Source organism: Echeneis naucrates, chromosome 17, assembly GCF_900963305.1.
Source record: "Echeneis naucrates chromosome 17, fEcheNa1.1, whole genome shotgun sequence".
Lineage (NCBI taxonomy): Eukaryota > Metazoa > Chordata > Actinopteri > Carangiformes > Echeneidae > Echeneis > Echeneis naucrates.
Window position 1 is genome coordinate 18940051 of NC_042527.1, and position 25397 is coordinate 18965447.

The 25397-nt window shown below is 41.4% G+C and overlaps 1 protein-coding gene across 1 annotated transcript in view; it reads right to left on the bottom strand.

Annotated features, from left to right (window-relative positions):
* Positions 1–2858: 2858 nt before the first annotated feature.
* Positions 2859–25397, bottom strand: part of lig1 (ligase I, DNA, ATP-dependent) — a 46079-nt gene continuing 23540 nt past the window's right edge. Inside the window, exons 19-27 of the mRNA XM_029524619.1 lie at positions 23119–23229; positions 20924–20995; positions 18861–19005; positions 17599–17681; positions 16807–16959; positions 11680–11733; positions 6816–6959; positions 5793–5885; positions 2859–3035 (exon numbers count right to left, since the gene is read on the bottom strand). Coding sequence (XP_029380479.1) covers positions 2961–3035; positions 5793–5885; positions 6816–6959; positions 11680–11733; positions 16807–16959; positions 17599–17681; positions 18861–19005; positions 20924–20995; positions 23119–23229 — 930 coding nt within the window. The 3' untranslated portion in view covers positions 2859–2960. The remainder of the gene's footprint in view (positions 3036–5792; positions 5886–6815; positions 6960–11679; positions 11734–16806; positions 16960–17598; positions 17682–18860; positions 19006–20923; positions 20996–23118; positions 23230–25397) is intronic.

Here is a 25397-nt window from a genome sequence, read left to right on the forward strand (position 1 = left end):
GCAGGGCCTGTCCCTCCCTCTCTCCCTCACAGCCTGGCATGGCAGAGATGTCACAGAGAGCACCAAACAAACGGATGGAAGGATGGCGAGGGATGGAGGGATGGCGAGGAGGAGGCGGTGGAAGAGAACAAACGCATTGTTCCTCGGGTGGAGAAAGGGGTATTGTGAACAAGACAGATAGCTTATGTGGGAGAACGGGGTGGGGTGGGGTGGGGAGAGAGACACAGAAGGACAGGGAAAGGTGAAACCTAACATTTTTTTGATAGAGGCCCCCTTTTTTCTCTGCAGCCGAAGGTAATCCATAAACCTTCTTTAGGAGACACCTCCTAAAACTTTAAAAGAGCCACACAGTGGGGACAGTTTCAGCACAAAGGAGCCACCTTCATATGAGCTTTCATCTGTCACAGCACCACAGATCACTTTGGGGAATCTTTATTTTTTTAGATTTATATATTCTTAAATGTCCTATATCCAAAGCCCACCTAGCTGTAAGCACAGAAAGGTCCAGAGTTGGTTAGCAGGTATGTTTGCGATAGCACGTGGCCTGAACGGGTGACTTGATGTGAACTAACAGCGCAGCTGTTTGAACATGGGCTAGGACCTTGGCGGAGATGGAGGCCGCTGTGCTGCAATGCCCCGCAGGCGTATGATGTACGCCAGCTGCTCTCCTGTGTAAACATCGGCGGCACAGATATGCACACAGAAAGACGGTTAACCAGTCAAATGTGTTTTCACATGGCGATGATTTGAAAAAAAAAGAAAAAAAAAATCAATTTAGAGATACAAAAGAGGAAACAAATACAGAAAGCTTCAGCATGTAGGCATTTACACCCTGCACAAAGGTAGACAAACAATCACGCTTCCCATCCACTTACACAATCACACGTACACAAATAAAGCATCAGACGTTTGCTGCAGTCAACCTTCAGAGTAATTCACAACAAGAGCCCGGATCATACAGCACACAAAATACTGAATTCATTACATATTTGCATTTTCAATATTTCATGCTCTGTTGCTTGTTTGATTTCCATTAGGGCCTTTTCTGTCCCTCACACTTGCTGTTTCAAGCCAACTTCTAAAACATCAGTGCAGCTGACAAATGCTATTTGAAATTCAGATTTGGTAACACCAGGAAGTGAGACCAAAAAGAAAAAAAAGAAAAAGAAGATGTGATGATTATATTCAAGATGGGTGTTGGATGTAACCAAAGACGTGTGCAAGGGATGTATTTAAAGAGCAAACGGATGAAAAAACACATTTAAGTCCTCGAGGGTGCAAGAAGTGAATAAAGGATGAAGGAAAAATGCGAGTATGGTACAGAAAAACCAAGAGATGAAAATGACACGCAAATTTAGATTTGGAATTTTCTTGATTATTCTACCACAATGGTGCCCTTCTCAAACTCCCCGACAGCAGACACAGGATGCGGCCCACACACACACATAAATAACAAGCCAGCCAGCAGCCCTACAGTATGCATGCTCACAACAAAACAGTGATGTTAGAAGCTCCGGAGAACAGGAAACACATGGGAGAACTGTGTGCCACATTCTGTGAGAGTCACCGCAGAAATGCCAACGTTTTACATGTAAATATTCTTCAGACAAGCCACAGCTATCAAAGCGCAGAGCCTGATGTGGCCCCCCCCCCGCCTCCTTCTCCCCACAGGAATGCTGGCCCTCCAATGCATCTCATTGTGTTTCAGCACAACTTCTAATGCTGCAATGCATTACTGAGCACCTGGTGAACACCCCCTGCCCCGAAAAGCTAAAAACAAGACCAGGGACACGCTGTCAGCAGCCTGTCTGCGAGCAAAGCAGTAAAAGTGACCAGGAAAGGCCATGTTGGGGGGGATTCCTCCTCTCAGGAGCGTGGAAATCTGAACCTGACCTCCTCACAATCAAGTAACGACAGACAAAAACAATTGAGATGCTGCAGGTGGGATGACAGCTGTATGTATATCTGACTGACATCTGCATCTCCAGAGCTGATAGTGAGGCGCAGGATAAGTTAACGCCTCCTTCAAGGCGTTGGAAGAACTCGGGAGTTTGTTTGAGGAGATACGAGCCGCTTCCAGTCCGACGGTTCTGCCCGTCCTGATAGCAGATGCGTTGCGCCGCTGTTATTTGTATCTGTGTACAAAAGAGGAACTCTCGAGCACAGTCGGCCTCCGTCAGTGTCAGCAGACACAATTTCCTGCACGTTCACGCCAGTTGGCATTTAATGCGCTTTGCGAGTTGCTTACAGCTCCTGAACACAAAAACGGTTCAGTCTGTGTTGCAAGCAGCCTCGTGGCATCACTGTAGAGAAAAACCCACAATCCTCTTTGCTTTCCCCATGTAATAACCACTCGTCCTTGGCTCTTAACCCGACACCCCCCCCCCCCCCCCAACACATCTCCAGTCTGCGATTGATTCAAGCAGGACAGTTAGTGGATTTCCATCATCTAATGTAAACTGAGTGCTTCTCCCTTTTGTCCTGCTGTTTGAGCTACTGTCAGCTCCTGCTGATGTTTCAGGCAGCCACGAATCTCCTTGGCTTGTCCCCTTATTAAAATGACACACAAACGATGGGTGCACTTTGCTGCCACCTTTTGAGGGTCAATGTGGAAGGCCACTCAACATGTCAGTATTCTGCACATACATGTCACGCACAGTGAATCTTTGATAGAGATCCATCACCAGCAGGGTGGCTGTAGCTGCTGAGTCAGTTAAGATTATTTTTTTTTTTTTTTTGCTGTGGTGGGAGGTTTGCACAGTATGCAGCGAGATGTTTATGCAATTTCGGCTCTAAAAATGAAAATTGTGGTCAGTAAAGGAACAGATTCAGTCAATAACACAAATCACACGCTGCTTAAAAGCAGCAAACGCCTTTATTTTAATTCAACATTACAATCAGAGAGACACTATTTACAATTACATTGAAACTGCCATTATTTATTATTCCACTGCAGATGATCAGTAGTAGTCCTCCAGGTCAGCTTTCTCCCCCTGATTCTGGACCTGCTGCTGCTTTTTGTACAAATCGGCAATCTGCAGAGATGTGACGGACAGAGATGTTTGAGAAAGAGTGAGGGGGGAGAGAGTTTGCACAGGAGAGCAAACATGAAAGAGAGGGAAGGATGGATGGAGAGGTGGAGGGAAGGAAATCATGAGGTCGTGTCAGTTACATGAAGAGGAAAAGCTAAAAATAATTTGATTATTCATATCCGGGGCTTTGAAGCCAGTGACTCCCAGCTGCTCACTGGGAGATGGAGGGTGCGTTTGCTCGAGCTCGCTGGGTCGGTTTGAGGGGGGTGGAGGGCGGGACAATAAATAATGTGAACAGCAGGCTAACCACACTCAGCAGCAGCACGGCAGTGATGAGAAAAACAATCAAGCACAACATTATTTCTCCAATGCAGGTCAAGCTCTGACTCTCAGCTGCCCTCATCCAGTTTTTAGAATTAATATTATAATTCACATCAGAGTGAATTATAATATTAAAGATTTAGTTTCATAATAAATCACAAAATGCGAAACTACGTCGCACCTCCGAAAACAACGGACGTCAGTAACCAAGCGACATAGACAATCATTCATTGTGAAAGCAGAAAAATAAATGAAAACGTTACAGCTTAGTGTTTAGTCCTCTCCACAGGAGCCCTGGGTTGGTGAGCGTGTGCGCTTCCTCACAGATAATGACCTACCTGACAGAAGTGTCATTTAAACACACATCGAAACTCTAGAGGTAGCAGACGGTTGGTGATTCATCCACATTATCACAGAGTTCACATCCAACAAAGTCAACAAAAGTTAAACAACACACGCACACAAGAGCAATTTCTGTGTGATAGCTGGTGTCGATTTTAGAGGAGAGTGTCAATCAGTTAGTAAGCTTCCAGGGCGGATTCTTGATGCTGACGAGCGTTAGATTGTTTTAGGGTTTCTTTTCTCTACTGTATTGTCAACAACAACAACAGGGCTCCATTTTAAATGTGTTTACAAAGCAGAGCCAATCATCGCCAGCATCTGTCATTTGGCAGGAGGTAGTGGCTCGCTGATAGATTGATTTTTATTTATGATTCATAGACGGACACAAAAGCATCCTGAGATATTTAGCTGGTGTCGAACAAAGCATGCCGTAACAATGACTTGCCAAAAATGAGGGACAATGATTTATCAAACAGGCTGAAACAAGTTGTTGACTTGCCACCGATTTATTTGTCGAGCATCGAACAGCAAACACAGTCGTTTTGCAGCATCGCGGGCTTTTCCGGACCTGAAGATGTTCTGTTTGATCTTTGGCTTATTGTGATCAGCGTTGGGAAAACATCAGTCCTGGTTGATTTGATCACACCTGGAGCTACTGAGGTGGTTTTACACCCCAGGTCAAAGGAATCTGGGGGCGGGAAAAACTGATGTACGCAGCATGAATCAGCAAACAGCAGGAGCTGAGAAACGCTCTGATGCTCTTTTGCTTAATTAGTCCCTCAATATTTCAACCTGATTTTCCTTCAAAAAGAAGTGAAACGATCTTTGTCTTGTTTTATAGTCGGCCTTGAGTTAAGTGAGAAGCATGCTGCATTTCCTTATTTCTTGTTTTGTTTCCTGCTCCCGGGCCTTTCTCAGAAAAGTAATCTTAATCCTGACACGACTCCCTGATTATACCGACATAATGTCAATAATATGGATCAGCACAGTATTAGCCGTAATTGATTGTAACTTTAAGGAAAATAAAACGAGCAGAGCTACAGGAAGTGACCTTGTGCAATTAATAAACATTAGCTTGTTTTCACAGAAACATTTCAGTTTTCTTTTAATTAAGATGAACTTAAACTTCTTTGATTGAACATTTAATATTTGAAAAAAAAAAATGGGAGAAAGAAAAATAGGGCTGCAGGTAGCAGTTAAAATGTTACTTCATTCTTTCCGTAAAAAAAATAATCATAATTTAAATGTGGAAAATGTTTTGGAGGTGAAACGATTGAATGATTAATTGAAAGAAAACTAATGTGTGTTCTTCAGGTTGTGTCTTCTTTCGTGTGTTTACATGTTTCAAACTAAATGCTTCTTTGGTTGATCAAGAAACAATTTGACAGACTAACAGAAAACAAAAATAATTGTGAACCACAGTTCTTTGTTTGTTGACTGATTGAACACCATTAACATGCAGCACGTTTCTATATAAATGGAGCTTGAAGAGGTGGTTCTTAACAGCCCCTGCGGGGGCAGTTAGACCTCAGGCATTCAATCTAATACACTCTGCAGTGACATACTGAGGTGTGCGCTGACTTGTAATTCGGTTTGGTTCTGAAAAATTGATGTGTTTGGGGAGGGGGGGGGGGGGGGGGGGGGGGGGGGGGTGTCAGTGGGCAGGTCAGCGGCAACGAAGTGAGCATCATTTTACAGTAAACCAAACGTTCATTCATGTCTTTGGGCGGATGATGTCGTTATGAAGGGAAAGGTTTCCGCTCAGATGAGGACATAAGAGAAACCCAAACATTAGATTTATCTCTACTGTACTGTACTGTACACACTCCCATTTCCCTGAATCCCTCACTCGACGCCAGAGACGCAGCACGTCCTTGCGGAGCTGCTCACCCTTGAAATTTTACAGCAATTTGATTTGTGTGGGATGATGAGGACGAAGCATCATCTCCATGTGACAAACATACATCTGCCGTGCTTGACCTCGTGCCTTCTTGCAGACTTAATATTTGATTCTTACAAAGTGAATCTCAAAAGTATTTTGCTGCGGTGCTGAAAGTGTTCTCAGTAGCTTCTCCCAGTGCGGCGGATTGGACGTACCTGAGCTCCGGTTGTGGCGTCCTCTGGGTTTTTGTCATCTCTGATCCGAAGGAATCGGGGGAACCTCAGAGAAATGCCCTTTTCTGGATCCGCCTGGGAGCAGACATGCAGAAAAGTCTCAGTCAGTGAACACAACCACTGCCATTAGCACGTAGTCTTCTCAGAGCCGTGCTGAATTATTTTGTTCACTGTGAGGCTTTGAAAACAAATACAATATGTTTAGTTCAAGGTTTTAAAACATCAAACTCGCTGAGTTTTCTGCTTTAATTCCTCGTCCTCTCAGTTTCTTTTATTATCATCCTCTAAATACAATGCATTTTTCTTGTATAACCAGAACAGCTTGAAAACTGGAAATTAATCACTATTCAAGATGTTCTTGAGGTATTAAATGAAATGTATGATTGAGATTCGCCGATAAATAGTCTGTTGCAACATTAATTCCATTTAACTCTGACGGTATAAACTTTGAGAGCTCACCACAAAACTATAATCCACCTAATCACTGAGAGCTGGAAGCTTTTGGTCAACAATTACGGACTTGTAGGAGCCTCAAAACCAATAAAGAACCCCCCACAAAACAACAGTAAAACAGAATGCTTATTATCTCCCGTGTCTGGATTCTAGCAAATCCAAATGTTTAAAAAATTAAGTTCACACTGAAAACCGAAAACAAGCACCTTGAAATTCAGCGCTCTATAACCAATAATGCCAAAAACATAAAAAAAAAAGTAACATAATTCTTCCTATAAAATATTTTTAGACAGAGCCATTTTCCCTCTAGTGATTAAAATGAGTGCTGTGTATTTCTGATGTTGTGGCAAACATTTTTATGTGCACTGAGGGACTCTGTGTCCAACATGCAGGCAATAAAGCAGTATCTGTTCCATTAAATCCGGCATCTTTTACAACATTTTTAATAACTCAATTAAGAGGCACTAATTGCGACTTCTCTTTGCAGGCAACAGACTGTAACAGGAGAGACTTTAACAGGGGGAGAGGGAGGCATTAAAAAGCTGGACTGACCATTCCCATTGCAGCCTTGTAGACGGGCGACAGCGACAGGTCGGCGCACTTCACCTCCCAAACCTGCACAGCATCCAGCCACACGTCGGGCTCTGCTGATTGGTCGAAGCGGTAGTAGGCACGGGGCTTCGGCAGAATGTGCTCCTACGGGAAATAAACGGCAAACAGAGACTGGAGTCACTCTTTGAGCCTTATCTTGTTCCATTTTAATTCCCAGCGATCCTCGTTTGGTTATGTTTGACTTGTACTCAGTTTCAGAACGATACAACTGTACAAAGTTGAATTATGTGTATCTTTTGGATCCAGCCTGGACAGTAAAGGTCGTTTCGGGCCAGATTGATTCAGGCCCATCTTTCTATATTTGTCACCAGATTGTGTTTAAAAATACTGAAATAAAAATCTCTGGTATTTCCGCCTGACATTCAGCAGTTTGGGGTTGACGTCTTTGGTTTCTGAGGGATTTTATTGGACTTAACATGACTCATCAACTTGTCTTGTCTGCTTTGTGTGGGGGGAGTATGACACACAGAGAAACAGAAAGCAGGAGAAAGTTACACGACTGCAAATACCAGCAGACTCTCAGGCTGAGCTGAAAGGAGACGAATGTGCATAAACTAAGTAAATAAAATACAGCCTTTGTCTTAAAATTTTATGTTTCTTAGAGGCAGAGGGAGAGGAGACGTTGCTGTAGATATACAAGATCTACACAATGTCAAAGAAAGATGACAAAATAATAATAATAATAGAAAAAAAAAAATAAAAATAGCCCAATGTATTTGCAGGGAAGCTGAAAAAAGAGACGGTGACAGAGTGGTTGTGGATGCCCTGCTGGATGCTGTTGCTGTTTTACAATCACTTCTAAAGAGACGGTACAAATTTGCAACACTTTCAGATTGTAATGACTCCTACCTTCCTGAGGAGCAACACGAGAGGGTGATTATCAACACATCGGCATGAAAGTTTCATTCAGAAAATCCTCAATCTGCATGCATGTTACCTGAATTTCACCTCGTAAAAAATAAATAAATAAATAAATAAATAAATCATTTAAGGGCTCCACTGAACTGGTCCTCTCCTTCATGCAAACTGTCAACTACACCTTGTACATTACTTTACTCATACTTCGACAGGCCCACTCGTTCTGTCAGCATGGCTATCACACTTTCCCAAAATGATACCCACCCCTTTTGCTGTGGAACAATCATTTCAGGGAACGTGGCTCTGAAACAGTGCAATGTTAAGCAGACTGCTGCAGTGTCCACAGAACTAGGTCAGAGTGAAGTAACACCAGGGAAACAAAGCTCCAGCACACTATTTGATTTTCAAACAGTATTTATTCTGTAGGCATTCAAGTGACACTCTGATATGGAGTGAATAACAATGAGCGAGCTGGTAGGCGTGAAGAGCCTTACAAAACGCTGCTGCTGATAGACACAAGAGTTCTGTCAGAGCTCAAACTTGTGGCCACTCAGTTACACTTAGTGATGCTCCGATACGCTCACATACTTTATATGACAGGTCAGGATCAGCCAGGCAGAACTGATCCATACCATATCTGTCTCTTTATGGTTATTTAATCATCCGCCTGTGATGATCACGTCTATTTGGGCCAATTTGATCAATATAAACAGACGCTTTTTTACAGTTGACAACATGTTGTCCTTTCCTTTTATTTCTCATCTAGAGTCATCACCTTACTGCCATTTGCGTTCTATTTATTACATGATTATAATGGCATGAGACTGAGAGCTTCCATATATTGGCCGCCGTAGAGATAAAACGAACATCGTTGTGGCCCTTTCTGGACAGGGAAAGGTGGATACTCAAATAACGGTCCTGCTGCTGTGAGGGAGAGGGGGCCTTGATTACACACTGCAAAACCCAAGCAGGGCATGAAGGTGAGGGCGAATTAAGCGACTGAGTCACAACGATGAAGATATCACATAGAGCGCAGCGAGTATTTGGACAGTCGCTGCACGCTGAAGCTACGTTAGAGCAGAGCTCAAGCATGTGACAGCTTGCTATAAACGGCTGCAACACTTTCACATCTGTTCATGTCTGCGTTGCCATGCATTAAAAGACCCGAAAGGACAACTGTAGGCGGAGTAATTGATTGGGAAGCTTTTAGATCTACATCGTCAGTCGTTCATGGTCACCTGAAAATAAATATTTTCTTTGCATGAGCCTCAAGAGTTTAGTTATGGAAACTCTTTAATTTTGCTGCTATAATGCCTGTTGATTTTAATGTATAAACACCCGAAGCACTGTGCGAAGAATTCAACTTCAGGGCAAATGTATATACGCCTATTTAAGGACAGTAACTACAATCAAGGAAAGATGTTATTGTTGAGGACAAACACTTTTGGGGCCAGCTGTAGAAGATTTTGCTTTATCAAGAAATGGGGGGAAAAAATAAAAAGCTCAACTCCTCTGATTGTTATGGATCAGTTCAAGTTTGGTACAGCTTTGGTCTTGAAATTCTCTGATAAAAGTGTGCAAACAGAGGGTCGTATATCATACAAACAACAGAGAGAGCTGGCTTTTAAATGTGAAGGACAAAAGTTAGAGGCATAAAACAGGAAGGAGCAAAAGCTGCTGGCAACCAGCTATAATGAAAAGAATAACGCCTGCTCGCTCACTAGTTGTCATGAACCGACGGACAAAGATCTAACCGAGATCAAAACAGTTTCTAGCTCAATAAATGTATGGCTTGGAGTCAGTGTAAAGGTGTAGGAGAGGCATAATAGCTCTGCATAACGGCAAAATGAAAGGCAAGAGAAACTGTGAAAGGGATTTAGTACAGTTATTTCTTGGCGTTAGAGGGCAGAAATTACAGGATATTGTAATTCAAGTCATCAGACGAGGCTGTGTGTGTTCCCTCTGAAGCTTTTGTTTTCAAGCTTTAAGAATGAAGCCTGTGGCTGGAAACTTCAGGTCAATCTCTCTTTTCAGAGAGAGAGCTTTCCTATCGACTGTTCTTCAAACAGATGCATGAGCACATTCCCTCAGATGGACACGGCTGCTAACTTCATTTTCCTGACATATTGGTTGTGTAGGTTAAATTTAACTTGAAAGTGGGTGCCGAGCGGCTGAGTTGAATGTTATAACTTTCACACAGCTCTGGGCTGCGTTGCTTGTGTTGTGTGTGCTACGTATGACCCTGCTGGTAATGCTGTGAAATAAATGAAATGCTGTCTTTCTTAAGGCCACCACCTAAGAATTGAGGCAGATGACATCATTCCAACCAATTACAGCAGCACTGTGGGGGGATATTGCAACTATGCTGAAAAGAAATAAAGCCGTGCAGCCAGCTACATTTTTTCCAGAAGAGAAAACAAATCTGAACAATAAAGTTACAGCCAGAATTTTGATCTACAGGACTTGACATAGTTGTGGGTGTGCATCACCGAATGATTGCTGACATTTCCTGCGTTTGTTTTTTTTTTTTTTTTTTTTTTTTTGCACTTTTGGTTTTACCTCCAATTAAACCGATCCGTCTTTGTGGTTCTATCTGTAGCCACATGTCCAGATCTCAGTTTCTCACAGTCGGTTTTGTTTTGTCATTAATGATAGAAATAAGAGACAAAAAACACAAAAACTGCAATTTTACTTGAAGTGCGAAGTGGCCCAACTAACAACTGATTCTCCTGCTTATTAAATTCTCAATTAAGTGCCAGGAAATTGTGAAAACTAGACAGTTAACAATAAAAAATAAAATGATATTCAGTTTTTAATCATAGAGCGAGCAAAAAGATCCAAATGGGAGCTGATTTCAGCAGCTGCACTGGCAGGTCCTGTATAAGAATCAGCATGAGGACGGGGGGGAATCAGTGTGTCCCTCGTTAGAGTGCAGCACCTCAGAGGAGTGTGGACAGAGCCAATAGTCTCCCTGTCTGGAGCCCTGCTGCAACTAAAGCAACATGGCCCCACTAGCAGCTCACCTTAATTCACCATCCATCACTTTCAGATGGAGGGCTTCATTACATAGCACTCCAGAACAGGCTGTATTGGGCTGGGGAAGGGGGGGGGGGGGTTACACTGCCTTTTCAATCACTGCTCGACTGTGATTCTGCACCGAGCTGCAGTTTGTACCACCGAGTGTAAACCCTTCACCTTTTAAAACGCTTCTATAAGGCTATTTCACCTCAAAACAGCACGGACTACATATTTACAGATGGTGTCATCCAATAATTACACTTTAATAACGAGATGACTACATTTTGAAAGCCTCGGCTCTCAGGTCTATGAAAGCAGGTCTGAATTTAGCAGATTAAGTCTCCGATGAATCGTTTTCAGCCAGCAGTTATCAATTCGTTGAAATGATGCTCTAGAACAAACCTCTTCAGACATAAATTGAAAAAAACCATTCGTAACCTAATGCCAGAGCACGCCTGCACAGTTACTCTAAAAGCATTTTATTATTGGTGAAACAGAAGTGCTATATGCTCACAGCCCAGCATTTCCAAAGCGGAGGGAGTAAATTCACACATTTGCAAGCCAAGAAGTGCATTTCCAAGTGTCCAGGTTTCGTTCCTTTTCTTTGATATACAGCACGATCATTATATCAGATAACATGCCAACAAGCTTCAGGTGGGGACGAGCGCTGCTTATAAAAAATAAAACAAACAAAACAACAACAACAAAAAGCATACAAGTTGTGTTTTTGGTGCATCCTTGACCACTATCACATGTGAAATGGGGGATGAGACATTCGTCATTCGTTGTAGAATCAAGGCCCAAAGAATTGTTCGGGTTGTTTGTTTTTTTTTTTTTCCATCTTTAAGAACCACAGAACAGATTTTTTTTTTTCTGTTTTTAAAATTACGAGGCTGCAGAATTTCAGAAGTCTGAACTATGATTTTACCTTTAAGAACTTGTAATGCTGCTCCAGATCTTCATCCTTGAAACCTGTGCCGATCTGAAAGAGACAAAAGGAGATAAGAGACACGCAACCGAAGACATACACATCCATATATTCCCTCGTGGTAAGACAGGAGACATTTGGCAGCAGGAAGCAGAGCACAGAAGCAAGCAAGCAAATCCACCCCTACGCCATGAGCGCCTTGTCTGCCTGCTTCGCCTGGAGCGTCATGTCACCCCTCAAAAGACCTGAGCCCACTGAGACACAGGGAGCACCTAATGGGTTGACATGCACAGAAAGACGAAAGAAAAAAAAGGCTGGCGTATCATGCAAATAGAGCATTTTCTAGCTCACAGTATGTGTCCTCAAAGGTGTATTCTGAAGGTGTCCATAAGATCTTTGTGTTTCAAGGATGCATTGAACACAGAGGTTTAAAGAGGGTGTCCTTTCAACTGCCTTCATGCTTGAGCTGTATCTTTCTCTCCAGGCCAAGTCTTCTACCTGGAGGACCGCGGTGCCATTTGTAAGGAATGAGGGGATAATCTAGACCACATAATCCCAGCAAACACAGAGGAGCCTTACAGGGTTATATGCTTGGATCAAATCAGCACAGGAGTGCCAGTGTGTGTGAGCAAACTTAAATAAGTGGGACAGCTGGGAAGCAATTTTTCTGATACCTAAAGGCTTAAAGAAAACACGCAGACAAGGGAGCTCAGACCGGTGTGAGCTACAGCACAAATCTGCTGGGCTACATTCAGAAAACTTATATTTCTCCTGTAAATTGATAAGATCGTTTGTTTAGTATCTGTGTAATTTGTCAGACGACTGATCAACAGTTTGTGTATCAAAATAAAACCAGAAAAAAACCTCAGAGACGAAGAAATAAAAGAGAAAAGCATAATGCAATCTAGAAGAGCCATTCAGAACTTAACACCTCATTGTATCTGTTTATTGTTGTCATAATGCAGCAAGATGCAGCAGAACTTCAGCTATAAAAAATTTTATTCATGTCTTAGTTGTAGTGACTGCACATCGTCACTCTCATTCTCTCTGACTTTTATGTGCAGAAATTTTAGAATATAGACAAAAATGCTTCAACAACATACAAAGGAAAAAAAAAAGAAAAGAAAGAATCTTCACTTAAGTTGCCATTCGGATCATGAAATATCTGATCAAGGCAGAAGGAACCAAACTGAGATTTAATACGGCTTTATTTATGCTTTTATTCTTAGAATGCCTTATTAACTGGATTCTTCTGTTTGAATATATCTTTTGCAGAGTTTGCTTTGCGCTTCAGATTCCTCAGTTGTTGTTTTGTTTTTACACTTCTTGATTTTCCCTTCTCTAAAGAAAAACACTCATGCAAGCGTGTTGCTCCGAGTCATTCCCGCTTCCATGATACCAAGCCACAGATGTTCAGTAAAAGTACATGAGGAGACTCATCGAGCAAAAGCTCAAGCTGAGTCTATTCAAAGGCGTCCTACTGAGCTCACCCAAAACAAGCTTGCTTATGAGTTTTGACATAATAGCTGGTATTCATGCAAGGAAAACTAAGCTTGAGAAGAGAATGAGACGTTGACTTGATGCCCAGGTGATTGGGATTTTATATCAGAGCATGCTGTTGACAGTGATGACCAAAAGAAACGGAATAAATTCTTTGGTTAAAGTTAAAGTGATGCTGAGACTCCAAACCAGTTGCTGCTGTGTGTGTAACCAACAGTAATGGTCCCTTCTGCCTCATTGTTTCTGTGAAGGACGTCTGCAGGACTTCACAAGAGCCGCAGCGGCACCAATCCTGAATGTGCTGAGGACTCGTGTCTCGCTCAAGGACGCAGAGTTGAAATTACATTTGGGGAAATGGAAATGTGACTGAAATGCTGCTTTCAGGTACAGTAGAGCCTCTCAGACAGAAGATTCTTCAAGTTTTCTGTGTCAAGGACAACAAGGTTATTTTAGATTTGTTTTCTCACAGCTGTCATTGAAGAGTGACAGATGGAACAAACGGCTGGAAGACTAGAAGAGGACTAAAGTTGCTGCTTGTGACTCTTCTGTAAGACAAGTGGCATCAATAAATGATTTCCTTTATCAGAGAAGGTGTTTCTGATAAAAAAAAAAACAAAAAAAACCCAGCAACAACAAAAAAAACAAATCATCCATGAAAACTATTAAGTCTTTAACTTTTGAGACAGTATACAGGAATGAGAGTTTCTTTCCTCTGTGTTATTTCTGATTGTCAAAAAATGCATCATAATAACAAAGACCCTAACCCAAACCGCAACATCCACAGTGTTTCATAACCATAAATAAAATAAAATAAAATAAAAAACAGCGCACCAAAGCCCAATAAGTACGCCAAGCACCAAAATCAGCTTCTGCTTAATTATGATATCAACTGATCCTGGCTCATGTTTTTTAAGCCTGTGGGCCTCTGTGTGCTTTTTAAAATATTACTTAAGTTGCTGTGCATGGAGGAGGAGATACACCGACTCAACTTTGAGAAAGCACAAGATGTAACTGCCAAGATATCCACACACAGCTGAGATCAAAAATACCAGTGCCAGTGAGGACACCTCAGAGCTTGAGACTTGATCTTAATGCGGCCAAGATCTGAAGTGAAAGTGTGAATAATAGATTTGATAAAACCTGGTTTGGCTGGATGCACCAGATTACACCAACTCACAGGTTTGATTCCTTCCATTCTGTGGCTCAGTGAACTTTTGCTTAAAAACTGCTGATGATATGAAATAAAACTCTTGAAGTTGATAAATTATCTTTGAAGTGAAGGGCCGTGACACGCTTGATACAAGCAGAGTAAAAAAAAAAAAAAAATTTTTTTAACATGAAACGTGAAGAAAAAAATGTCTTTTTCCAGCATGTGTTCTGTTGATGCGCACATTTATACATGACACCATTTTACCATGACATGATAGGAGAAGTAACACGACCACGAGGAAACCACTAGTGTGCCTGAAAAGTTAACAAGGTAATCTAATGGGTGCTTTAACCATTGCCTGCTCCAGTGAAGCTGCTCTGCAGCCAAACAGCAGACCACTGCGGTTTTACCAGCAGGCTCCCAGATTTGAATGTGTGTAAGTATATAAAAGTGAAGCAAGCAGTTCTAAGGGGAAGAAAAAGGTGTGAGCTTCCTGCTCACTAAATCCCCTTTCCATGGATAAAGACATAAAAGTTACAGAGGGGAAAAAAAATGCAGATGAAAGCTTTTTCGCAGGACAGACAAGACAGAATTTATGCTCAGTGGTGAAGTCATACTCTGACATGTTCATGCTCTGATTATCTCAAACACAGTCGCGCACAAACACGCACGTGTGCACACACTCAAGTGGTCACGCATGCTCTAATACACATTTACCATTTACTCTAAGATGCAACCAGTCACGCATCCCCACACACACTAAAGATTCATCTCCAAATAAAATTTGAGGGTTAAAATGAGAGCTCAAAAAACACACACACACACAGAATAAGCACTAACGTACACCTAAATACAACTAAACAACAAACAGATCAAAAATATACTCGGCATCAAAAAAAAAAAAAAAAAAAAACAAACCCCGAAGCACACACACAAACAGACTACAAACAGCCATAAACAGAAAAGTCTCACACTCCGTTAACACTCTATAGCACCTTAATACAAAGATCTGAAACACATATGGCACAGAAGAGAAACAAGTTGAAAAACAAGCTGCTCGGGGTGCAACAAAACGCACACCGAGCTAAAGCAACAGTCCGATACAGAAGCACAGCAGAGAAGTTTATAGCCATTTTGTGGTGATGTGGTTTGCGCCGGGCGGCATGGTGGAGCAGTGGTCAACACTGCTGTGCTTCACAGAGAGAACCCCAGGGCCTCTTATATGTGCCTGGCTTTTCTACATTCAGTCCAGGTTCCTTCCACAGTCCAAAGACCTGCAGGGTCAGGTTAACTGGTGACTCTACATTGGCTGAGCGTTGGTTTGTCTCTGTCACAGACTGGCAGCCTTTCCTAGGTCTGCCACACCCCCCTAATGTCAGCAGGGATTGGCTCCCGCACCGCAGTGACCTTGGCAGATAAATGGTATAGATAATGGATAGTTGGTTTGTGCAGCTGTTCCTCCCTATTGTGCTGTATGGTCAGGTTATTTTATTGTCATGGAAGGTAAGGATAGCAAACACACTTCTTTGTTAATATTAAGTGAACACAGCTGTCATGAAGGTTAGATTCATTTCAGGACAGTTACAACACTTACAGCTCGAATGCACTTCATATACTGAGTGAATGTGACAATAACTGCAGATAAATTTTGTCTGCACTTTGACCCAGTGTTTATGAGTTCTGACATTTAGCTGCTTTCTGGAATTGTAAAGCCACTTCCTCTGGGTTCTGTAGCTCAGGTTGAAAGAGGATGGGGGTCATTTAAAATTATTTTAGAGGCACCGGAGCCCCTCTCGTAAGACGAGGAGAAAACAGACTGAACATTTATGTTTGTTTCTTTGTTGGATCACAACAAACAGCTAGATCAAAGCACAATGTCATCCAAAGGCTACAATAAAAAGAATCAGGCTTCGAATGAAATATAAATATAATAAACAACCTCGAGGTGACAAGTCTGTCTCAGTTACTCCATGGTTTCCACAGAACAAGAAAAGGAATTTACAAATTGAAGGAAGAAGTGAAAACAACAAAACTCCAGCAAACCTTGTAGGATAAATAACAGATTTATCCTGATGAATCCATCATTTGTACCACAACTCTCACTGGAGTTTAATGTTTCCAGAGATTGAAGAAATTAAGGACTTTGTCACTGAGCCATTTTTTCATTTTTCAATAAATGTTTTTGTATTAGAGATGGATGTGTTCACAAAAAAAAAAAAAAAAGAAAAAAAAAGATTGCTCTCATTATTTCAGAGCTCAAATTGTGTGAATCTTGTGTTCAACATGATGGGATAAACAACTCCAGAGTCTAAGAAATAATTAAACTTGAAAACATCATTTGCACATTCTATGCTTCAGGAGAAGTAAAGAAGGGAATTTTCTGCAGTGATTTCTTCACAATGAAACAAAGACTTTTGTTGAGAACTATAAGTTTGTTTCGCCCTCTGTTGGACGTGCTTCACTGTACAGACACACACCTTGCAGACAGACTGGAACTCCTCGTTCTCTTCATCGTAGCATGCCAGCAGGAAGCCGCCGTAGGTGCCCGTCCTCTTGCCTTTCCCCAGGTAGGCACCAATCACGCACAGATCGACCGTGTCACCCACCCCCTCCAGGTAGTCTTTCTTCAGCTATTAGGGAGGAAAAACATTTTTGGAGTTATTAATGTGCATTAAATAATTAGGTGTTATACATTAGTGGGGCTGAAAAATGCATACTGTACTGCCAGGTACTGGGTTTCCTTTGCATAAATTTTAAAGCCAGCGGGCACAATTAAACATCATATTAATAAAGTGAACTGTCAGAGGTATCAACTCCAAATGATGCCAAAGTAATAGTCTTTAAAATGTTCTTGTCCTCCAGAAATCTGAAGCATTTTCCTTTAGAAATCGGGGATTATAATCCATTGAGGTATGTGAAAGATGCTTTTTGTCATGATGACTTATCGAGCTTTATGCTTCAGCAGAATGTAATGTTCTCTCACAAAAGATGCTTTATTTTGGCATTATAAATTTCAAAATCATTTGCGTGTTTGCAGTAAACTGGCACATCAAACAGAACGGGAACAATGTTTAAATGTTTTACCTACTGAGAGGCAAATAAGGAGCTCAATAGTCTTCACAGTTATTAGTTCTGTTTGTGTTTGCTTTGTATTGTTTAGCACACACGTCAGGGTCAGTGTGTCTACATGTTTACAAGGACAACATATCAACTGCAAATGAATCAATATTTTCACAAATGCTAACCATCACACATGAACACACACACACCTTTAGCCAGTTATGGGAACGTTTGGCAATTTCATAAGTGGCATCCTTCTCCAGAGTCTTCACCATCAGGCCCTCACAGGAATCTACACACACATAGAAACATTAATTTACCAAAATACGATTCTTCCCGTGCAGAAAGGAGATAAACGGATTATCTCTGATACACAGAATTTTTTTTTTTTTTTTTTTTTTTGTGCCATAGCAGGAGACACACACACACACACACACACACACTGATACAGAGGTGCAGGACATGACTAACTCGTCCACAGGGCTCAGCTTGATGACCAGGCCACTCTCCTCCAGAGAGTGGTAGCTCCCATTTCACCACTAAGCACAAGTGGAGGAGCTCAGTGTTGTGGGTGATGGATCACTCCCTGGAAGTTTTCTGTTTCTGTAACTGTGTTGACCCTGTAATGAGTTCAGACTTGCCTGCAGTGGATCAGCCACATTACCTACAATACAGCATGTTTGTCATTGTGGTTGAGAGCAGTACATTTTCTTCTTCCCTGGTTGAGTCATTCTGTCCCTGCCTGCATCCTTAACAGTTGAGGCTAGATTGGGACCTCTGGCTGGCTTTCTCTCTCCAGCATCCTCCTTCCTGCTCTCTCTGTTATTCTTTAAAATAATCAGCTGCAGAGTTGCATGTATTGTTTCTGGAGTTTCACATACGATGAAAGTGCACAAAGGGGAAGATTGGCTGAGCTGGCAAAGAAGAAAAAGTATTTCTTAAAATGACATTGATGGACCCAGCAGCTGATCCGGCGGGACACAAAAACAGCCTAATGATCATTGTGCACTCGCACAAATGTTACTCACACACTGCAACAATAAAAGGTTACATGGGACCATCATGGACAAAGAGACGCAGATACATAACGTACATAAAAATACACATTGCCATATTCTCTCTCATTAAATGCAGAGTCTGAAGCAGAAAACACAAGAAACCTCAAACACATAATTCACAAGTTCCATTCTGCTGGACAAAAAACACACATTCAGGCCAAAAAAAGAGAGTGTACAAGTATACAACTGCTGCACACATACCTCACATAATTTACACATAAAGGCAGCAGGCGAAGGCACAAATGAAATGAAGCTCACAAAACACACCCACACACACACAAAAAAGGTTGAAGACGCACAGCAGGCAAGGAAACAACTACACAGAGCACACACAAAGTTCAAGGCATAAAAAGACAGGAGGAAGGAAAACAAGTAAGAGAGTCTGTCTCCATCTCATACACAACAATACACACCTCGGACAGACTGCTCCAGGAACTCAGCGATGGTGTCTGTGTTGTCAGAGTCAATGGATCGGGCAAACACAAACTCTCCCTCCACCTCTGAGAAGCTTTCTCTCAGCAGAGCCCGACGCCGACTCAACGGCTGTCGCACCAAGGACTGCACAAAGACAAACACACACATGCATCATTACAACCAGCAAAACTGTGTATCATAACAACCATTTCCTGTTGGTAGCTGGGAGCTTTGCAATGACAAGGATGAAGTGGCATCTCAACTAGCTACCCACACAAACACGGTGCCAGAGTTTATTCACAGAAACAGTCACGACAAGTATGCACGCACGCACGCAGCCTCCAACCTGCAGTGTTCACATAAAAAGACAACACTATGACACTATGACCATTTCCAACCACTCACTATAGTTGTTGGGGTATTTGTCCATTAAAAAAAAAATAAATAAATAAAAGAAAGAAATAAAAACGCCACTAATTTCCCTGAATTAAATTCAGCACTTGGCTGAAGTAGATAAGCACCTATGAGTACTGAAAACAGTGTGGTGCATTCACAGTCCAAAGCTTTTTCCCCAGTGACTGACATCACTGCAAGGCTTTCTTTCTCATATTTAAATTCAGGGAGGATAGGTACAGCAAGAAACCAAAACTAAAACACTAAATAATTAAAACAGCTCTTAAAAGACTTGACCATGTACACGTGGGAACCAGTGAATGATTCCCCCCCCAACTGCCAGCCCAACCCACTGAGAAAGTTTCTGACTTGTATTTCATTTTGCCAGCATTTCATTCAATGTTTTCATGTTATTGAAGTCATTTAACTTTCTGATTGTATTTTATAACCCTGTTTGACAGTCCTGACTGTAGCACATGCTGTTAATGTAACAGAGTGTGATGTGATGTGTTACTATCGATGCCCACAAGACATACAAAAATATATTATACAGAGTCAAGATACAGCAGCCAAGAGGGGCCGATCCAGGGAGTGAATTTGATAAAAGCTGCACTGTTCTGGAGAGTTGATGAGTGTCAGTGCCGGGAAATAGGACAGTGGCATATCCTGACACACTGACATGCGTCAAGACATCGCTGCTGCTGCGCAGGCTTATATTTAAAACATTGGCTGCTTGTGTTTTGACATGTCACAAACGTATGTCAGCGGTCATGTCACCACAAAATCCCATTACTTTCAAATAATTTCTCAGCGTATGTGTTGTAAACTCCTTTTCAGGTCATAAACCTGGTGAATTCCTGAGAATAATACCAAGGACGTGACCTTCATGCCATAAGTGGTAGTTACTGCAGCTCCGGCTTTTTGCTTCGGGCCTTAGTGGGAAGGTATCAGCATGAACAGACCTGCTCAGGACACGGCGAGCCAACAGTGACAAGTACTGCAGAGCACAGGGAATTAGACATTCCCAATTTGTCATAAACAATAAACAAACAAAAGGACAAGAGCTGATTTAAAAAAAAAAAAAAAAAAAAAAGACACAAAGCATGAGCTTGCAGAGACAAATTAATTCAGAAGATTTACATAAATGCCATATTAGGTGGGCTGAAGCAACGAAACAGTACAATTTAAGAGCCACTGACGCTCTTTAAATTATTCATTTTTGTTGGCGTCCACTTGGGAAAAATTCACATCGCACTCGTTGATGGAAATATTCACTGATTTGCATTTTGGCTGAGTTTTATGAGTTTGCCTAAAAATGTGCATTATTTGGATGTAAACATACACACAGTCAATCCCACAGTCAGTTACAATTACCACCCATGATGCAGACGCACAGGCGCACAAAAAAAGGGCACCGACTTTACCTCTAATACACACACTCAGACACACTCCACTGGAATTACAATGAGCGTTACAATCATTATCTAGTTATGGCCTCCAGTAGCATCATCATTGGCATTCAGGGACATTGTTGGCATCTCAGCGGGGCGATGAGCATGCAAGCACTCACAAACAATAAACACGTGCACACACTTGCTGGTTTTAAATGACAACAGTGGTGTTCAGAAAGATCTCTGGGTAATATATTTCTCATCATCACAGGTCTTACCTCGCCATTAAGATAGAGGAGGTCAAAGGCGTACACGCACACCTGCACTTTGATCTCCGCAGCATCCACGTCCTGCAGAGAAGCATCAACACACACATATACATTTTAATATTTTCCCCTTGACAAAAATATGCAAATTGACGCATCTTATTCACAAATCCGAACATCCAACCTTGGGAGTTGTTACAAAGAGCTCTTTGATTTCCCTCCCGTTCATCTTGAAAGTTAACCACCCCGCCTTTCAGTCTTCTCTCTTCCTTTTAACAGCATCGCACCTCCTCACTGGATTTATCCTGCATTTGCAGCATATTACTTCCTGCTCTTTGACTCACATCACCAACCTCTTCTACTTTTCCATCTGCTGCTCTTACCTTTCCAACACCTTCTCCTATTTATTTTGCTCGTTTACTCCACTCAGCCACTACACCCCCTGGTTTCCCCTTATTACAGGGTTTCCACGGTGACCTCGATGTAAAATCTCATGGCTTTTCAGAAACTGCACTTCAGGTTGTGCCAGTTCGTGCATCCGCAGCCATGTTTCTGAGTCAAGTCCATCCTCTTGAGCTATCAGCTATTTTCCAACTAGTGGTTTCTCAAATTATGTGGCATTGTAACACCTTTCTGTGGAAATTTTGGCCAGCAGCAGTATCAGGCAGCAATGTTCCCCCCCCCATACAGAGCCCTGCAAATGTTTTGTACTGTTCCACTGAAGTCAGGTGGAGGTCCTGTACAAGAAAGTGGAGCAACAAAAGCATGGAGGAAAAACACTTGCAAACACGGATATTAGCAAAAAATGTCCTATTAAAAATGAAGTGCATTCAACACATTTGTCAGGCTTCAAGAATTTTTGTTTTGATTAACATTAAGAGTAAACAAACCAACAAAAACAACAACAAACAACATACCAACCATTTTCACAAAGAAACTGCCCGAAGCAGTTTAAAATAGCTCATAAAGACTAACATAATGTGTATCTCCACTGCCAAGAGCTTTAATGTAAAAGCTAATGAGATTAAATTTACCTTTAATTTAACTCTAATATGTAGATACAGTAAAAAGTCATCTTTGCCCACTTCACCTTTAAATAAGAAGCCATCTAATTGTTCTCAAATTCATTCTGCAGACAGAAAGAACAAGAAGTCCTGCAGCCGACCCTGGTTCCCCCCCCAATCATACAGTAAGACACAGAACACACTCCAATATCTTGGAGAAGTTATGTCAAGGCTCAGTAATGAGCAAAAATGGTGCTGTTAGAAAGCCAAAGGGTGGTCACAACAAAGTGATTTCATTTAGTTTTTTTCTCAGGATTAAGCTTAATGACAAATAAATTATTCATGAGAGCATTCTCGTATTTTTAATGAGAATAGCTTTTCTATACATATACAAAAAGTTAGTATCAATAGAAGCATCAATCGATTTGCATTTTAAATGTAAATTAATTATCAAAGCAAATTTTATTGCACTTACATTGACTTACTTGGTAGTAAAAATAATAATACACGATTACAATATTTTGCGTTGTTAAAATCGTTTTCATTAAAAAAAAGGCATGAATCCACACTTAAATTACAAGTAGATGCTATTCCGTGGTTTGCTGCTTCGCTAAAGCTTCAGGTGCAGGAAGATCTGACAGATAAACATGAAAAGCTGGCTTTCGAAATAAAAACCTGTGCAGTCTTTAAACCTGGGAGATTTTCCCCTGATTCATCTCCATTCTCCTTCTCACACCCTCATTACTTCTCCCCTCTGCTCATAAATGATGTCTAATTAGTTCATATCTGCTTCCATTTCCTTGTCTGAAATGAAATATTTCAGACAAGAACGCTTATGGTAGTGAAAATAGTGAAGATGCAGTTACTATATGCCAGAAGGGCGGTACAATCAGTTTGTGCATCATTACAACTAATCATGATTTCATAGTGGCCCTAACAATATCCAGCTAAAAAAAAAACAAAAAAACATCAGGATAATAATTTTTGTCCATTTTCATCATCACGTTCTCCACATTTGCACTCTCATTTCTCCATCCCTAATTTACTTCGATGTCATCATGAATATAGAGGGACAGGGAAAGACAGGGAGCAGTTCCACACTAATGTGATTGCTGTGGTGGAAAGAGACTATTACTCTGATCAAAACTTAAAAAAAAAAAAAAAAAAAAAAAAAAAAAAAAGCCACTCCTTTTCACACCGTACCTTTCTCTTACGAGTGGTGAGGACCTGGAAGGGCTGAATCTGCTTCTTCTCACGATCCCAAGCGACGGCCTCCGAGTCCAAGACGCAGGACACCACGGAGTCCTTCTTTACCTATGGAAGAAATTAAGACATCAGAAAAAGGAAGAAAAAAAAAAAAAACACACACACACACACACACACACACACACACACACACACACACACACACACACACACACACACACACACACACACACACACACACACACACAGAGAGATGTAAAGGATGTTTTTCACAATTCAAGAAAGCCACATGGTGTTATTTGCCAATCTGCATACAAGCAGCATCTGCTATTGCAAACAGGAGACTGCTGATTTCCATCAGTGAAACTTTCACACCAACTCAGTAGGAAACTCAACTTGGAGCTTTTAACTTGGAGCATCTCAACATATTCAGAGTGTTTCAAGGCTTGCAGTTGCCCTCAATTTGTTGCAAAACACTTCGGAAGTCAACACATTAACATTTCGTTCCTGTGCTGTATTCATTTCTCTTTCTGAGTAGCTATGTCTATCGTTGCTGTCTCTTATTCTCAAACAGTTACCAAACTGTTTAACACACCCCCACGCTTGGTCGGATGCCAAAGCTGCGCTAAAGAAAAACTGCTTTATTTAAAAAGGTATTGACAGCTTTTAGTTGTTTCCTTCTGAAGGCAAAACACAGACAATGTTTAGTCTTTAGAAGATAAACCATCGAGATCAGGAGCAGATTTTACTGACTGTGACCGCTGATTTTCAACATCAGACTGAGTGGCTTCTAACCACCTGCGCACAAGGATTCATCTCCACCTTCCTGTCTGATTCAGGACCACGAGGATCCTTTGTGAGAATTTACATCTTGAAGAAGACTGAGAGACAATCAGTAAAATTTGTTCTAAAAGGTCATCAAAGGAAGCTAGTCAGGGTAAGAGAGACATTAAGGGTAACAAGCAGTTTGGAAACAGCCTGATATATCAAACATAAGCAGTTATCCTCATAAGGTCATTAGGCTAAGTAATGCATTAATTACAAATTAAGGTATTTTAAAAAAAAAAAAAGTATGAGTGTGTTAATGTATTACTATTAATTCATAATTTAATACATTAAGGCACTGTGGTAGATTCAGTTTCCCCTCATTAATGTGCAAATAAATGCAGCAAGGTGCTGTAAAATCTAATCAGCCCATCTCCTCTATGCAGTGCGTGTGTGCTGGTGTGACGTTTCACTGATGCCTTCCTCATGTTTTGTGTTCACATGAATGTGTAGATGCGCACTGATGATGCCCTGAGAACATAAGATACAAATTTTCATCATTTATTAACTGTGTGCCGTGTAAACGGTCAGTAATCGAAACCTGAGATGAAAGCTTCATTTATAAATTTGGCACAGGCTGTTTTCACACCATCCTTTCATTAAATGTATCCAAGAATCATAAATTACATGAATGCAGGACAAAAAACTGAAGTGCAAATTAATCAAAATTACATGAGTGTCACCCTTTAAACAATGCTATATGGTTCTCCCAACAAAACATACATAAACCATAAAAACATATCATTAAACCATACATACAGGGCAGAAATAATGACAAAACAAAAAGAGACGCACGGAGGAGGGATGTCAGAAAAATAAATAAAAAGACAAGAGCAGCAGGTTAAAGGGTGTAGAGAGTATGAGGCGAAAGGAGAGAAGACAGCAAAAAAAGTGAAAGAAGGTTTTGAAAAGGGAGAGATATGTGAGGACAATGAGTGTGAAAGAAGTGGTGAGAAGGTAGATGGGTATTTAGAGAAACTGAAAAGAGAAACAAAAAAGGCGAGAGAAGATAGGAGCGTCGACAGCCAACAAAAAAATAAATATCTAAAAAGAGCAGAAGGAAGGGAGACAGAAGGAGGGAGGAGTGGTGAGAGGGGAAGGCTATAGGAGGCAGAGAGACAGACCAAAAATGTGAAACTGCAGACAGGCCTGTCTCAAAGCACTGAAAAAAGACGAGGAAGAGAGAAACAAGAATGAATAAGACAAGAGTGAGAAGAGAGAAGTAAATGGGAGGGAAAAAAAAAAAGCACAGAGGAGTGTGGAATGAGCAGGCGACATCAAGAAGTAACAAAGAAGAAACGAGTGGAACGATGAGACAGCGACATGAAAAAGACAAGTGGACGGATGGAGCAATGAGGTAAGGGCTTAGCACCACGTCAATGTGAGAGGGCAGAGGCGAAATAAGAGACATGGGGGTGTGAGAGATCGGGAGCGCGGGCGAAAGCAAAAAG